Here is an 18,045-nt window from a genome sequence, read left to right on the forward strand (position 1 = left end):
GCCTCTAACAAAGGATCTCATCCTGGAGAAGCTGTTCTCACTTAAGTACCCATACTAGACACCTTTGCTTGGGTATCATCGAACTTCTTACTGCTCCCCCTTTCTGCTCTGAAGACCACTCCGCCCTCTCTCTGACTGCTATGTGTCCCTCCTCCAAGCTCTCTCCCAAGCAGCTCGCTGTCCTCCCAGTGAACCGATGTGCTCACCCACTCTCCCACTGTATTGCAGTGGTCTTCCAAGCCTACCTTTCTACACCAGTCTCTGACCCCTATCTTAGGTTTTTATCAACTGCCTGCATAGGCCACCACTCCTCCTAAAAGAGATCCTTCCCTTAAAACCCTTCTCTCCATTAACCTTGTAGCCACTTTAAATATCTGATCAAATTTTACATTTCTTTTTTCTTTTTTTTTTTGCGGTACGCGGGCCTCTCACTGTTGTGGCCTCTCCCGCTGCGGAGCACAGGCTCCGGACGCGCAGGCTCAGCGGCCATGGCTCACGGGCCCAGCCGCTCTGCAGCATGTGGGATCCTCCCAGACCGGGGCACGAACCTCTGTCCCCTGCATCGGCAGGCGGACTCTCAACCAATGTGCCACCAGGGAAGCCCAAATTTTGCATTTCTTATTATCTCCATCTGTAACTTAGTAACTATGCCTCATGACTTAGTATTTTCTCTACTGCCACATTTCTCACCTATACTTGAGGTCTGGGCTGATGAGAACCACTCACTGGAACCCTGTCTCCCTCTTCTCCACACTCCCACTGACCCCAGTCTTCCACATACAACCAATCTGCTCCCTCTTCCTTGCAAGTGGACATCTATTCTACAGCTGTCGGTAGTATTTCATTGACCGTTCTCCCTATATCACGTCAAGAAAGCGCCTCTTTCCTCACACCCGCTTCTTTCCTGTAACCTTTTAAATGCTGTCCTGTGTGCCTACCACACCTACCACCTCTGAAGGCACCTGACCAGCTTGGAAACTCTAACCTCCCGGGACAACCTGAGATACACTGAACGGCAGGTAATTACACCAAATTTTAGCTGCACTAATAGCCTCTCTATAAACACTGAATGCAGCGTCAGTCTTGCCACCTGAGCAATGACAGCTCAGACAGGAAGAACCATGGCTAAAATAACCGTTCTTTGTATTATGATTAAACATTTTAAAATCATAACTACTCACCCTTGAGGAATTTTTGCTCCAAGGTTAGGTGGAGAGTGGGCAGCCTGGGGGGTACTCTGGTGTCTCGGGTCCTTACTTGGCGGAGTTGCTGCAGTGCAGCCGAGCAGTATCTCCTTAAAAACTGTTGTGGGAACAGACTGTACAGGACACACACTGGGAGAGGCCTAAAAGATACCAAACCAAACAGATATTAAAAGGAAAGCCCCTAGTGGAGGCATTACGAAATGCTAGCAAGATTCAAGTCTATTTGCTCGGTTTAGTAGTAAACAAGCACACCAAAGTCACCGAATAAAAAGAACAGGACAGTAGAACAAGTAATAAATCACAAATTAAGGACTTATACCTGAGAGCTATTAAATAAGTCACTCCAGCTTTTCACAAAACTTGCGTCTTCCTACAAAAGATCACAAGCTCATCTTTTACAGACCTCTGAATCATTCTGCCGGGAAAATGCAGTCGTGTGGCAATTACTTTACTAATGCAATGCACAGAAGTGAGCTTTTAATCAACAGTCTTCAAATGGTGGCAGCTTCACATGCATTCAGTTCGACATTACTAAGTGCCCACCACCCACTTACTGCGTAGACTGGCAGGAGACCAGACCACATAGGACTCTTACAGGCAGTGGTGCCTACTGGGTACCAACTTAAGCCTTTACAATGCAATAAAGGTTGAGGACATGGTTCTTGCTGGTATGTGGCTCATCAAGTCACAAAGGTCATCCCAAGCTGCAAAAAATGTTAAGTCATGACAGGCCTGTGGGACAAATTTAGGACACTTGTCCCCTTCCACTTTCGTGAACTTTTAACTTTACAAAAATATTAATAACGGACCAACTTCTCCCCAGTTTATACTATCCAGTTTATACTTTCCCACCATGGAAAGAGAAGGAAGAGATTAAACTCAACTCCAGACAACTAAACAGTCTGTGGCTTAACCAGGTGAAACCCAATGACCATCTTCACCAGCCTCTTCATTATGTGCTTAAATTTAAAGTCACATTCTCCTTTTCAACTGCGTCTCTTTCACACCACAATGACCTTTACATTCACCTTACCAAATCTAAACTTGCAAAATCTTCAAAGTTTCATCTTCTAGTTACTAACTTCTAAAATTTGATGCAGAACTTCCCTGAGTAAATTTTTAAAACCTCACAATTCTGAATACAGACTATGTAGTCTACTTATGAATCTTTCTCGCATTTACTCTGACAGCCTTGAAAATACTGTCTAGTATATGCTAAATACAAATATCTGAAAAATAAGAATTTACTTAATCACTATTACAGTTTTGGCATAGCTTCCAACTATTTTAAGGTATCAATGCTAAATCATCTGATCATATATTACACTACGTTAGCTCCGTTTTGGTTAAATATTAGCAGCTTAGTGTTCCCCAGAAGGATTTTTTGGGGGAGGCTTTGGCTATTCTAAGGACATCCTTGGGCTAGCCACCTTTACCTCTCTGGGCCTCAGCTTCCTAATCCTTAAAATGAGGAAATCAGTTATTTTTATTCTGTACACATCCATTGAACTGCTCGAGCCAAAAAACCCTCCAAGTCATTTCCCATATCCGATCAATGAACCAGGAAATCCTGCCTCTATTTCCAAAATGTTTCTGGAATCTATAAATTTCTTTCCAGGCCACCATTACCACCATCTTTCCCCTAGACTACTATGTTTATACTAACTGGCCTGATTCCCTTCCATTTTTGCCTAAACCTTTTGCCTCCTATCTGAAATGTATTCTACCACAGAGCAATCTTTATAAAATATAAATCAATCAGATGGTGGCACTCCACTGCCTACAAGAATTCTGCATGGTCTGGTCTCTGCCAACCCCTGCCCCTCATCTCACTCCATTTGTTTACGGTGCTCCAACTATACCAGCTTCCTTTCTGGTCTTCAAATGTTGTAAGCTCTTTCTTGCCTGCCCCTGTGTACTTGCTATCCCCCGTCTGGGCAGTTTTCATGTGGTTGGCTGGTTCCATCCTTCACCCTCAAATCTGCTCAACTGTCACCTCAGTATCTCTGATCACCCTTTCCAAAGCAGTGTCCCACAAGCCACTGCCTTACGCTTTATTATATTGCCATGTTTCTATCTTTCACTGTACTACCACACTGTGAAAATACCTTAAGTTACTTTTTTTACTGTCAGTCTCCTCACAATGAAACGTAAACCCCTATGGACACAGACCCTGCTCTTGTATCCACTGTTATACCTTTTAAAGCCAGGCACATAGCAGACGCTCAATAAAAAAGACTGGTGGAATGCATGAATGAATAAATGCTCTTAGCACTTAATATTTCAAAGAGCTACAACTAAGTCTTGTGAGATACCTCAAGAACCAGGCAGTGATGCTCACCAATGTCTAGCACATATTAAGTGTTCAATAAATATCTGCTGGAAAGCAGGATGGAGGAATAGAGGGAAGGGAGGGGGATTCTGCTGTTTTTACAATGGCGCCTCACCACACCGAGGAAAGGTTTTGTAGAGGAGCGGCAACGAGAGCACGGTGGCTAAGAGCACTGGGTTTGGGTGTTAGACCCTGGTTGGAATCCAGTCTCCGACACTTCCTAGCACATTATTTAACCTCTCTAAGCTTCAGTTTCCTCATAATGAGGAGTAATGAATGACAGTAATGAGAAAAAAAGGAGAGTAATGAAGCATACTGTACAGGGCTGTGCTTCACCACAGTGCCTGGCACACAGATTAGCTGTCTCAAAGCAGAAAAATATCCTGAAAAGTTTCTCGGTGCAGTCACCATGTGTTAGAATCATCATAACCTGGATGCTTTTCCTTTAAGAAAACGAAGTATATCACGCTACAACTTGACTGAGGTTTAGCTCAACAGGGATACGGCTCCGATTCCAAAACCCATCTCCACGTGCACACCACTGCATTGGCCTCTGACTTGACAAGGGTCAAAGTTTCTTCTTACCTGAAGAGTTTTCCCTGAAGGTCTTCTATACCAGTCATGGCAATAGTTCCTCCCTGCCAGCAGACGGAGATAATATAATTGAGCGTATAATGATATTCCAGAAAGGACAGAGCTGGCTCACAATCCTCAGCAGACTCTCTCCACTAACCAGGCAACGTCCTAACTCTGAGGAATAGTCTGCTAGGCAGAGAAGACCTTCAAGGAGCCAGATGTTCCTGGCGAACAGGTTTACCTTATCCAAAGGTATTCACCCCAGCAATCAAGAGTGTTGTCAACCTCAACCTAAACTCCTGTCATCCAAAGAGCACCAAACTCTTTGCCAGTCCAACACATCTGGAAAGTGCAGACACAGTGAGACGTGCACCAAGTGTGTTACTGTACTCACCTTTCACTCACACATGTAAACGAACTCTCTTTCTTTCCCCACTTCTTCCTTTACCTCTCCATCTCCCCTGAAATCTAGGCTAGGCCAGTGTTTCCAAAAACTTGCTTGATTACAAGGATCACCCAGGATATGGAAAAATATTCACAGTATACTGTAAAGGAATCAAGGAAGCTACACAAGAGTATGGCTTTTAGTTTACAAAAAAAAAAAAAAGCCTCCATGAATATACAGGAAAAAGAAAAAGAAAACAAACAGGAGGAAGACAGGTATTCCAAAATGTAAAGAGTGAGAGTCTCTGGGAAGTATGATTATGAGTGACGTTTCTTTTCTTTACTGTGCTTTTCTGGGTTTCCTAAATATTTTTAAATGAGAATAACTTTTTTTTAAATGTAAGAATCTTTATTTTGAAAACAAGTGCAATATAAAAGAATAACTTTTATAATTAAAAAAAATAATAATTTCTAAAACGTCAATACCCAGGTAAAAATTTACCATCTCCAAATTCCTTTAGAATGTGAAGATGACTAGGATAGTTCTTAACAGCTGAAACAGACATTTTTTAAACAAATCAAATTTATTTCCACATCTTAGATGCTGAAGTTAAGGCTCAAACAGGTTGAGGAACTTATCTCCCAACCAAAGTTCAAGCCTTTTTGAAAAACAGCTTCTACTGTGTCCAGTGATCAGTAGCACACAAACCTACTGAGCTGGACCGTATGCTGACAGAGAGCAAAGACACAAGCTCCCTGCCCTTCAAGAGCATGAGTGAGGAAGAGAGGATCACTTACATACGTATATGTTACCATATTTTACAAGCACGTCCTTCAAGGTTATCCATTTACTTGCTCAATTGCCTATCACATCACTGATAAACGGGACACTCTGAAGAACTGGCACCTTCCCCAACAGGAGGTCCCCACTGACCCCAGTCCTGCTTGTACCCCAGGTTGACTTCTCCATGATCCATCAGGAGCCATGTCCTCGGGTCTGGTCCCCACCTCAACATAACGTCACGTGGCTCTCCTTTTCAGCTTATCGAATGTTTACAGTGATGCCTTCTCCATGACAGGCAACATGCAGTCAACTTCTCCAATCTGCCCTTTATTACTTCTACGCAAGACTGTTAACAATTTATCCAGTACAAAACCTGACAGGTTACCATGCTGCTCTGTTTCTCTTTCAGCTTCTAATACCATGGATTACTTGACAGTATCCCCTGTGAGTCTGCCTCTAAGAGGCAATAATCACTTGCCTGACATCCTCAATTCACAGTCCTTACTACATTACTTCCCCTCCGTAAATTTTAAGGCAAAATGAAAAGGTAGTCATGCTAATTTCTGTAATTACCTCTTCATTCTTTCCTGAACCACCTGAGGTCAAGCCTACACATTTGGAAGACAGAGGTATTAGACATCCTGGTTTACAAAGTTTCTCATCAAGTATCAAAGTTCCTGTGGCCTGTACATAGGCTTAAGACTCAGGAAAGCCAATCATCTTAGCCACCCAGATTCTTTGGTATTTGTGTAGCGTGTGCTTGCTTTGTTTCTAGTTGATGTTGTAGTCCAGCCTGCCCTGATCCAGAGCCTTAGATGCATTCACTGACCCTGACCCATTCTCATGCCATCTCCCCTTGCCCTGCCCCCACCCAGGCTCCAAAGTTCCCTCTACAATGCTGCCAACAATCTCGACAATATCCACTTGATCAATTTTAAAATTCTAAACTCCAGGGACTTCCCTGGTGGCCCAGTGGTTAAAATTCCACGCTCCCAATACAGGGGGCCCGGGTTTGATCCCTGGTCGGGGAACTAGATCCCACAAGCCACAACTAAAGATCCCGCATTCTGTAACTAAGACCTGGTGCAGCCAGATAAATATTTTTAAAAATAAATAAATAAAATAAAATAAAATTCTAAACTCCAGCCTGGAGCAGAACATCGTAAAGGCGTTTCTGACAATTATAACACAGTAAACTTTCCATGTAACACAAGTGCATTTGGATACCTAAGTTGTGAGAAAAGTAATCTGTACTGTAACAGGACCTAAGGATTCAACTCACTTAAAAAAGAAAAGGCCTTAAGTTTCTCTTTTTCCCCCCAGATTTCAAAATTTGACCCTGTCATTTATACCCTCCCTTGAGAAGTCTACCCCAGTCCCCCAGCCCCTCATTAGGCTAGTCTGTCTAGCCTAATCTTTTGGGAATTCTGAATAAAATTGCCCCATTGTGTACACTGTGATGTCCTGAAGACATGTACGAGTAATTACAAAGCATAATAAATTAGGGAATTTGACCTAGTCTGGGATATAGGTTAAAATGATGGTAGAGATGTTAGGTATGGCTTCCTGGAGGAAGCAACATCACATTAGAAAGATAAATGGGAGTTAATTAGAGTGAAGATAGGATTAGAAGAGAAAGGAGAACAGTGAGTCCTGAGGTTGGAGAAAGCACGAGGACTTGAAGAGCTGAAGGAGGCCAGCTTCTCTACAACACAGAGGAGAGGGCAAAGCTGATAGCCTTAAGTTTCTTGATCCAAATCCTATTTCAGGATAGAATTAAATCCAGCACTTGAACTCAGCAGTGCCATTCACAGAAGGCTGTCGTTTTCTAGGCAGAAATTAGCAATGGCAAACCAACCACTTCCTTCAAAAAGTGAGTATGTTTGTTCACCCAATCATAAACGACCAATCAAACCTCTCAATTATTGAGGTGGGAGTCCTATTTCAACACCAAATCTACTCAGAATTCTAAGGTTCCTCCCCTCTTCTCATGCAAGGCGTTCTTCTGATTTGACACACACAACGCAATTTATCTTCAAAAATACCTCCATATGGTGAAACTGTCAAATCTATTGACAATTTGCAGGAAACATCAGAACTAAAAACTTTTTCTTGACAAAAACAGTGAACCAGAAACTTATATTATCTCCATCTGCTTGAGTATAGAAATTACGGCCAAGATCTGGGACTAGTAAAGAGCAGACACAACAGCGCAGAAGAGCAGAAAAGACAGCTTTATTACCACTAAACAAACTGGCCATGCACTGTGAGAATTAAAGAAAGGTTTACACAAGTGACAAAAATAAATCAAGGTTACCTCAGAGCAAGATTTTGCTTGTTTGGAAACCAGGCTTCCATTATTCTCAGAAGATTTGCGTTTTACAGCCCCAATTCTTGTAGAATTACCTAAAATATTTAAAAACAGGTAAGTAGGCGTCCCTGTTTCTCCTAATGTGAGAAGGATAAAGGGGGAAGGAGAACAAAGATTTTAATCGAACAGTGTATCTTACCACATGTCACAAAGTTATCATGTACAACTTCAACATGAATCAGTGATGGATCGACAATTTTCAGTGCTGGAATCTTAAAAACAAATAAATAAAACAAAGATACTGGGAAATTTTAAAATGCTCAGGAACACACCAGAAATTAGCTCTATCAGCATAACAGTAGGGGCTTCTGGGACTTCCCTGGTGGCGCAGTGGTTAAGAATCCGCCTGCCAATGCAGGGGACACGGGTTCGAGCCCTGGTCCGGGAAGATCCCACATGCCACAGAGCAACTAAGCCCGTGCACCACAACTACCGAGCCTGCGCTCTAGAACCCACAAGCCACAACTACTGAGCACGTGCGCCACACACTACTGAAGCCCGCACACCTAGAGCCCCTGCTCCGCAACAAGAGAAGCCACCACAATAAGAAGCCCGTGCACTACAACGAAGAGTAGCCCCCCTGCTCGCTGCAACTAGAGAAAGCCCGTGTGCAGCAGTGAAGGCCCAACGCAGCTGTAAATTAATTAATTAATTAACATTTATTAAAAAAACAAACAATAGGGGCTTCTTACATATAATTTCTTTTAAAAATAATTGAGATTTTTTCTACTCTGATATTTTAATATAAAATAATAAAAGTGTTTAGCTCCTATAAGATACTATAATTCCTTTTTATAATTATCTTTCCCTGTCAAGTTATCTTACACACAATTATCATCATCCTTACCTCCTCACAGTTGACTTGAAGAGTTTTTGATGTTGGGTTTCCATTTACAATGGTTGCAGAAAACCACTGAGTAGATGGATCCAAGCTATAAATTTTTACTTCTGAACCAACTAAGTTTTTGTCACCTTAAAAAAGTAAAAATTAAAAAAAATCCTTAGAGCAATATGCATTATCTCCCAACAGCACCATTATCCAGGATCATCTTTTCCCAAGTCTTTAAAAATGCAGTAGACAAAAAGTAAATATTAAAAGATACTGCTATAAATCCAAGAAGACAGGCATTTCAGCAAAGCTAGGAGAAAATTTAAACTATTTTTAAGCTTCACTTTTCTATTGATTTATCTTAGACTTGCAATGTATTTATTCTAGCATTTGTATCAGACCATGTAGTATCAGATAACACATTGAGACGTAACTCATTCTCCTATGCAGAGTTTTAGAGGATCCAAATTCAGGAACCTCACTCAGCAAAACTGCTAAGTCTGATAAAATACTTACAATTGTGAAATTGACCAAGAAAATCAATAACAGTAAATGGCAAGATCAAGATTACCAAATTAATGCTTTAATTTTATAAGACTGAAATTCCAAACATACCAAATTCCATGTCAAAATACAGCTGAGCGTGTTTAATATCTACTTCACTTTTATAGTCTTCACATGATCCCTGAGCTTTCCAAATTTCACAGGCTTTAGAATACATTACAGAATAAAGTCCTTCACTCATCTAGTTGCATGGGAAAAGCAGCCAAAGAATTTCTAACAAATTAGAATTTTTAATGAGCAAATGAGTGAGAAGGGCTCAAACATAGCTTCTTACCTTGTAAAAGATGGCTTTCATCCAAATGTTTCACAATCAAAGCTTGAAATTCTTTACTGACATTATGATTATCGATAAGTGAAAGTCGAAGATTGTTTACATCCTGAAAAAGGGAAAATCATTACATTTTAAGGTAACAAGTAAGAAGAGTTGTTTAAATTCCAGTGGATATTTCAATCAGTTTAATCACAGGGATTAAAGTAGTGTCACTTAGCCATTTGATGGCAGCAAACCATTGCAACTCCAATGAATTAGACTGGTCAAATAGTAGGAAACCATCAAACCATCACAAATATAAGGTAGACAGAAGTGAAGTCACCCCAAGCTAAGAGCAAGACAGATACTAAGAGTGGCTCAAAGTTTAAGTATAATAAGCAAACAAACTAGCTAGTCAGTTCATGTCAAAAATACTCTGTATCCCAAACTCTATGGATTAGGGAAATCACAGCTCCAAATGCAAGGGGCAGAAGACACATACATAGAAATCACTTAGATCCATAGAGTCAATTCACTGAAATTGCTGTTTTTAACAAACATCATTTCACACAGATTCATTTACCCTAGCTAGAATTCCAAATGCATTCTTGTTTACGAAGGGGGGCGTGGGGGTGAGGAAGGACTAAATCTGAATGAATAGCGTTAAGCCTTCAGCAAGCCAGCTTTGAAACATTCAATTCTTGGCAGCTCTATTTTTGGCACTATTCCACAGTGCTCTGGCTTTGTGTGTACACTCAGTTATGATAAATGTATACAGACTGTCAATAGGAGGAACCTGCCAAAGCCAAACTGTATAGCACAGAAGCCCTTCCAATATCAGGCCTTCATGCTTTTCTGCATGTGAAATGGGTACACAGTGGCCAAAAACAGTTCATCCATTTCTCCCATTGGAAAGAACAGTCTTTTAGAGAGGCCATGCTGGAAAAATTTCTTAAGCCAAATAACATTAGACTTAAACTAGGGGTTTCGTAAGAGCTCAACATTAATAACCAGAACGGGCCGTGTTTTTTTTTTTTTCATGCTACTGCAATTTCAAAAAATTTAAATGTGTTCTCCAATTCCTACTACAAGGTAAAATATCATGTTAATGGGGCGAGCCACAAAGGGCTCTTAAATAAATAAAACTTACTGACCTTTTTCAACCTCAAGAAACAAAACTGAAAAGGTTAAACCCATGAAAGATATAAAACAGAACTGTCCCGAAAACAATGCTAAGAAGTAAAAACTACTCTACTGCTCAGTGAAGCAGACATCCACAGCCCCTGCTGTATGCTCCTTGGTCCTTAAGAGCAGTCATTCTGCCTTTTAATGTAGGAAAAATATCAAGATGCCTATTTGACATATGAAGATAACTTGTGTCTGCAATTAAGTAAAAGCATCTTCCTCTGTTCCATTTACTTAAACATTATAAAATAGGGTTCAGAGTGTGAATCTTGTTTTCACTCACTTCGAGGACATGGAAGTAAAAGTAAGACTTGAGTAGAGAAAAGTCAATGCCAAGGCCCAGCAATGGTAATGACCCTTGGTCCTAAACAGTCTTTCAGCAAATAAACTGGTTTAATTGTTCTACAGGCCATAGAAACAAGTCAGGTCACAAAACAGAAGTGGGTAAAGGGGTTACTAAGCTTCACAAATGACACATAAAAAAACCAATGTTAGGGCTTCCCTGGTGGCATTGGGTTGAGAGTCTGCCTGCCGATGCAGGGGATGCGGGTTCGTGTCCCAGTCTGGGAAGATCCCACATGCCGTGAAGCGGCTGGGCCCGTGAGCCATGGCCGCTGAGCCTACGCGTCTGGAGCCTGTGCTCCGCAACGGGAGAGGCCACAACAGTGAGAGGCCCACGTATCGCAAAAAAACAAAACGAAACAAAAAAACCCAATGTTATTATAAGACCAACATTATTCCCAAGGTAGTGATGTGTGGCGGTAATCTGTGTGTTCTTCCCCTCCCTCCCAACATTTAAGGAAAAAAATCACACACGAGCAAGACCCAAGAGCCTAAATGTTGTCAAGAAAAAGGAGGGAGTTCTGCAAGCTAATTGGAAAGAATATGAACACGCACACACACACGATTCACATTGTTTGTGGTAGTTATGTTAAGTCACCACAAACACTGCATTAGTGAACACTGAACCATTCCTAGGGGAAAAATGGGGTTAGGTTCCTTCAGCCTCTGGTCACAACACTGTTGTCAACCAATCAATACATAACCTTGTTTTATGTGTTTCTGTTGAAAAACACATTATTTAGTATATATTGCTGCAATACTAACCTCAAACTCATGGCCACTACACCTCATGGCTGAATGCAGCTCATCTAACGCATGTATTTTCTCCCTAAGACACATCACAGCCTCCCTGCACTTAGGAACACTAGCAAGCACTTCAGCACTCCCCTTGGGGGCCACTTTAAACAGTGAGATCACCAACCAAAAAGCACAAAAATGCAGTACTAAATAGACCTTGACAAGGACACTTGTTTACAGTAGAAGAGAGGAAATAAGAAGGCAGAATGTCACCTTATTCAACCTCAGCTGGGAACGTGTGTCAGACAACTGAAAATTTTCACCACTCTGCACATGTCTGTGAATGACCATGAAAGCACCAAAGTCCTGATTGGGGGGTTACAAATATATTTTAGCAAGTAAGCAAGTTCCCAAATACAGAATCCTTAAATAATCAGGACTGACATATATATATATATATACAGATATATGTATATATATGAATGATAGTCTTAGAAATTATCTTCATATCACCTAGGTGTTTCTATATACACACATCATCAACGGTAGTTACGTCTGTCCTTCCAACCCCAAATAAACAGTACCCACCCAACGGCTAACACTGAGCAGTGATGTCTGACAACTCAGCTGCTCATAAGATGGGTCCTTTTCTCTGTTAGATATCTGAATGAGAGCAATCAACGTCAATATGTTCGTTCTCATATTAAAGGAGTTTGTATTTCTATTTTTAGGGTTTAAGATTGTTTCCGAGTTTTACCTGTATAGGCTTTAAAAGGTCTTTAGAAAGAAATACTCTTTGTTGATCTCCTAAAAAGCGAATAGACGTTATGGATCCCAAACCAGCTTTGTCCAGCAGAGATCTGTACATCTGAAACAAAAGAAAATGTTTTGGCATCATAACTGCTGCCAGCATAATTCTGAAAATGGGGCCTGGCAATTTTCCATACACATGGAAAGAGATAAAGCCATTCAGTTGTTTATTTAATACCAGTATCTCAATAATAACTATTTATGCAACCACAACAGGAGCACTCCAGAATCAATAATTTAAATGAGATACACATTTGAGTCATTAACACATAGGTCTGGGTCCACAGATGTATGGCTTCCCCCAAATTTATGCAAAATATTGCCTTATGTACATTTTTGTGGGGCGACAGGGCCATGTTTTTAGCAAATTCTTAATAGATGGGGGAAAAAATACAAAGAGCAAAACACAACTTTAAACAAAACGTGACGTCACTCAAACATCTCCAGCAGCTCTTCTCACCCATGGGCAAGATCTTAACTTTGCTCATACGGGCATGCAGGCCCTTCACAAGCTGCTCAGCCTTTCAATCACCCTCTTAGCCTTTCAACTATCCAATCTGCCCCTTCCTCCTTCAAGCCCCAGCTCATGTCTCAAATAGCCTTAACTGTCCTCTCCTGATCACTATTTTCCTTTAACTGCACCAGACGTTATGGTGTGGAAATGGCATAGTCATATACTGACTGCCAGCATCTTTAAAGCCAAAGAACTATGAGCCAGAGGGAACCTTAAAGATCATGAGACCAGAAGTGGAAACCCTTACAGGGGCCAGGCAACAGCTACTTTCCCCTTCAGCCTACTGTTGCGATAAGGAATTGCTATGAGGCTCCAGTGTTGCCGTATCTTGCCATTTTTCCAAGAAAAACTGGAACTCTAGATTTTTAAGGACATTCTCTACATTTTTTAAAGGTAGGCAACTAATTTAGATTTTCTTAAAACACTGTGAGGGTCAAACCAAAAAGATCTGTATGTCTGTATATATCTGCTGGTTTCTAACCACTGACCTAGACTAGACGTTCCCCCCATGACCTCCACCCCCGACTTTTCAAGTGAAGAAACCAAGAAAAGTCAAGGGTCAGAGTTGCAGGGCTCCTAGCAGGGCTGACAGGAGGTCCTGGGGGTTTTTCTGAATCTTCTACATTGTCATATCTCTGTACTATTATTTTCCAGAGGACCAAATATAGGCATTACGTATAGATTTTCCCTGTTTCATTCATAACGGGTGAAATACCCTCTACTCAGGAGTTCAAATAAGCCCGAGTTTTACTCACTATCGCAGGCCACTGAACAATTCGTTCAGAAACATCAGGAGACTTTCGTTCAGCCAAAACCAAGTTATGTTCCACTAAAAAGGCTCTCCTTAGAAGGCTGTAGACATCTATCCATCTTCTCTTCCTCCAAGATTCCCCATCAAACTCCACACACACCTAAACAAACAGAATTGAAGGAAAGCAGACTTGATTAACAAAAATAAACATGAAAAATGCCTAAGTTGAATTATACCCTCACCATTCTACTCGAGTCTTGTATCTGAATATGCTGCCCCCGACTCCTGCTCTCTTACTTCCCTTCTAAACCCACAATAAACTAACCAGATCTGTTAGTCTAACCAACAAGCTTTGGCTCCCAAACCGCTTTGGGAAGCAGAGTCAAGGGATATGGAGACCAGTCACTGCCCTCAAAGTAACCTCTGGGAAGCCTTAACAAAAAGGAACCCCCAAGTAGAAGGTTTTTACATATGTTAATTAGACATCAGAGCTCTGAGAATTGAAAGACAGAAATCTGAAACCCAAAGTACTTCTCGCAGGGCATTGTAATTCTATGTTGACATTGTCAGTGAGTTTAAGATGACCGCCCATCAACACAATCCACCACTGGCTTCTGAATCCCTCTGGTAGCAGCAGGACTCAGCACGAGGCGCTTTCAATGCTTTGAGTTGAATAAACTGGGAAATTTACCTCAGAGTTTGAAATCCAAGACAACTTTGCTAAATAGAGAAATAAGTAATTGATAAGGGACTCCAGAATTTTCCAAAACTACCTCTAACTTCTTACATGAAAATTAAACTACCTTTGAAATACTATTTTCCAAGTAACTATGAAGTTTTCTGCTTCTGATCTGCAAAATACCTTTTAGCCCTAAAGTTAAAACCCTTCTAATTTGTACAGATATTTTAAAACATAAAAAAAGAATTCAGTCCAAAAGTGGGTCTCCAACAGTAACCCATAAGTAGGAATCAGTCACAAAACCTTAGAAGTCATATAAATGTACCAAACACCTTAGCTTCCTTAACCCATTATGAATATGCTACCCTTTAATTTACTCTAAGTCTTTTTAAATGTTTCTTATGTTTTAACTGACATACAATAAACTCCCTCAATATTCAGTGTAAAAAATCACTATTTTGGGCTTCCCTGATGGCACAGTGGTTGAGAGTCCACCTGCCAATGCAGGGGACACGGGTTTGTGCCCCGGTCCAGGAAGATCCCACATGCCGCGGAGCGGCTGGGCCCATGAGCCATGGCCGCTGAGCCTGCACGTTAGGAGCCTGTGCTCCACAATGGGAGAGGCCGCAACAGTGAGAGGCCCGCGTACCGCCCCCCCCCAAAAAATCACTATTTTAATTTGATTTAAAAGCTCTCCTCTTAATAGAGTGATGCCTCATTTTTGGTTTCAAAGAATTAGTTAATAAATCTATCAACACTTCATAATTTCATAGACAATCCTATCTCCCTTTTCAACCTTTAACTTAAAAAAGTTTATTTAATTTCCATTTATTCACCAGAACCCAGTTCAAAAATCCTTTCCTCAAGGAAGCCGTCCCTTACCAAAGAGCCCCTCTCTCTCCCAAGAGAAGTCCCTTGCTAATTGTACTCAGAACTCTGTACTCTTCCTTCGTAGCACGAATCCACATTTTGAATTATTTATTTGTGGTTAACTGATTGACATATTAAACACTCTAATCGGTCAAAGTCTGTCTTTTACTTACCATATATTTCATCAGTCAGTACTCGAATACTTGTTGAATGAATACACTTCTCTCTGAATTGGGCTTTTACCTTGTTTCTCTCATCCATTTGGAAGGCAGGAAGTTCCCAACTGATACACCACTAGCCTCAATGCCAAACTTTTCCAGTTTTATGGCTATAGGCTATCAACCTTTAAAATCAATGAAATTTGAGACCCATCCTATCCTTCTCCCCCAACCACAAAACAGGCACCCCTAATTTCTCAGGCAACTTCTGCTGAGAAGCTGCATATCTTCTTGGTATGGCAGGCTTTTAACCTTGCAGTTATTACAGAATAAGCGTAAATGTGTTAAGCACCTACTATGTGACAAGGCCCTGCGTACTCCACCTTGGTTCTATGTATTCCACCCATCACCATAACCAACCGGTGGTCCTTCACATCGGGCTTCAGAGACTGCCTATCTTCCTTTCTGTTTGCCTAGCCACAGAATCCAGGTCCTCTGACATCTCCCCTAGTCTTTTTGCCCCACAGCACATCAACCTCAAACCCAACTTAGCTTTGGATGACAGTTTTCCCATCAATGTAGTGTAAGAGGAATGCACATCTACACACATCAGAACCAGAGAGATCTGGGTTTGAATACCAGCTATGTTGAAGCCTTCTTAGAATGATTTTACATGCATAAAATAAAATATGTAGGATTAACAAAGGAAACCAATTAACTGTACCCAGGTCAAGAAGCTAAGCTCTCTGAAGCTTGTGTTCTGGTAGCTTCAGAATGAAAGTACGAACACCCACCCTTCACTGAATTGTTAGGTAGATTTTAAAGGCAGTTTATGTTAAGTACCTAGCAAGGAGACTAGGTAGTTTTAAGACCTCCGTGGTAATTCAAATCTTAATTTATCAGAGTATCACTTCTTCAGTTAGGAATGGAGGGAGGAAGACTTCAATATGATTATCTAACATCTACTCAGAAAAAAAGTAATCTAAGATCTTAAGTGGCTTCCCAAATCGTATGCAATATCACAATTCTTATCATATCTATAAGCTATCTATAAAGCTTACGATCAACCCTAAACCAAATTTTAGACAAGGTCCCTCTTTATATCTCAATTTTTAAAATATAAATTTATTTATTTATTATTTTTGGCTGCATTGGGTCTTCATTGCTGCGCGCAGGCTTTCTCTAGTTGTGGCGAGTGGTGCTACTCTTTGTTGCGGTGCGCAGTCTTCTCACTGTGGTGGCTTCTCTTGTTGCGGAGCACGGGCTCTAGGCACACGGGCTTCAGGAGTTGTGGCAAACGGGCTCATTACTTGTGGCTCACAGGCTCTAGAGCACAGGCTCAGTAGTTGTGGCGCACAGGCTCAGTTGCTCTGCGGCATGTGGGATCTTCCTGGACCAGGGCTCGAACCCGTGTCCCCTGCACTGGCAGGCGGATTCTTAACCACTGTGCCACCAGGGAAGTCCCTATATCTCAATTTTTGAGTAATATGAAAATTAAGTTTAGTTCTTTAAAAATAAATAATAATACTTTGAAGTATTAGGTTGTGTTGGTCAAAACTTCACATTTAAAAAGATGACTTTTAAAAAAATATAATGAAACCAACAAGTTGTGAGCTTTCTTAAACATTCTTTAAAAAGTTTCCTATTTATCATAACCACATATCTTTCATTTGTGCCTTGAGGTCCGAAGCTCTATATATAAGGACACTCCCCCATCAAAAGCCTCTTTTACAGAAATTTCTATTTAAAAAAATCAACGGTAAGAGTTCAAATTCAGGGGGAACTAATGTGATTTGACCAAGCTCCTGCAAAGTGACAGATACAACTAGTTCTCATTCTAAATTGTGTGCTTTCCTCCACAATCCCTTCGTCCACAAAGGAGATGTTATCTGTGCTGTCTGACTCCAAAGGCCAGTTTAAGGCCTATTAATTACAACTTACTACCTATAATTCCCAAATTTCCTTTTTAAAAAATAGGGCGGGCTTCCCTGGTGGCACAGTGGTTGAGAATCTGCCTGCTAATGTAGGGGACACAGGTTCGAGCCCTGGTCCAGGAAGATCCCACGTGCCGCAGAGCAACTGGGCCCGTGAGCCACAACTACTGAGCCTGCGCGTCTGGAGCCTGTGCTCCGCAACAAGAGAGGCCGTGACAGTGAGAGGCCCGCGCACCGCGATGAAGAGTGGCCCCCGCTTGCCACAACTAGAGAAAGCCCTCGCACAGAAATGAAGACACAACACAGCCATAAATAAATAAATAAATAAATAAAGCAAACTGTCAACAAGTAAAAATAAATAAACACTATAAAAAATAGGGCATTTTGTAAATACGTGCCTATTAGCCTATAAAATTTCTTGACCAGATGTTCGATATTTCAAGTTAATTAGTTCAAGCTGTTCTTCCCAGAAAGCTCAATCTCTTTCCTTTAAGATATATGAATTAATATTATCTAATCAAGCTAACCTCAAAACCTCCAATTTTAGTATACACTAATCTTACCTAAGTATATGATTATGAAAACTATCAGAATGGCCAAGTAAAATGTTTCCAAGTTTCAAAGTAGGCACTTACACAATGGCATGGTTTTTAATCACGAAGTTTTTAATGACATGTCTACTCTATGCCCGGTACCAGAGTACAGAATACCACTTATTTCACTACTTCACAAATTAGGAATTCATTATGCTTCATTTATGTCTTCTTAT

General features: G+C 40.9%; 1 protein-coding gene across 4 annotated transcripts in view; it reads right to left on the bottom strand.

Moving 5' to 3' along the window:
- KDM3A (lysine demethylase 3A) overlaps positions 1-18,045 on the bottom strand; it is a 53,449-nt gene that overhangs the window by 30,953 nt on the left and 4,451 nt on the right. For all 4 annotated transcript variants that reach the window (XM_060117034.1, XM_060117036.1, XM_060117035.1 and 1 more), the window contains exons 3-9: positions 13,640-13,795; positions 12,318-12,428; positions 9,320-9,422; positions 8,500-8,624; positions 7,792-7,864; positions 7,599-7,687; positions 1,182-1,345 (exon numbers count right to left, since the gene is read on the bottom strand). In XM_060117034.1, coding sequence (XP_059973017.1) covers positions 1,182-1,345; positions 7,599-7,687; positions 7,792-7,864; positions 8,500-8,624; positions 9,320-9,422; positions 12,318-12,428; positions 13,640-13,795 — 821 coding nt within the window. The remainder of the gene's footprint in view (positions 1-1,181; positions 1,346-7,598; positions 7,688-7,791; positions 7,865-8,499; positions 8,625-9,319; positions 9,423-12,317; positions 12,429-13,639; positions 13,796-18,045) is intronic.

The sequence above is a fragment of the Mesoplodon densirostris genome, chromosome 14 (genome assembly GCF_025265405.1).
Source record: "Mesoplodon densirostris isolate mMesDen1 chromosome 14, mMesDen1 primary haplotype, whole genome shotgun sequence".
Classification (NCBI taxonomy): Eukaryota; Metazoa; Chordata; class Mammalia; order Artiodactyla; family Ziphiidae; genus Mesoplodon; species Mesoplodon densirostris.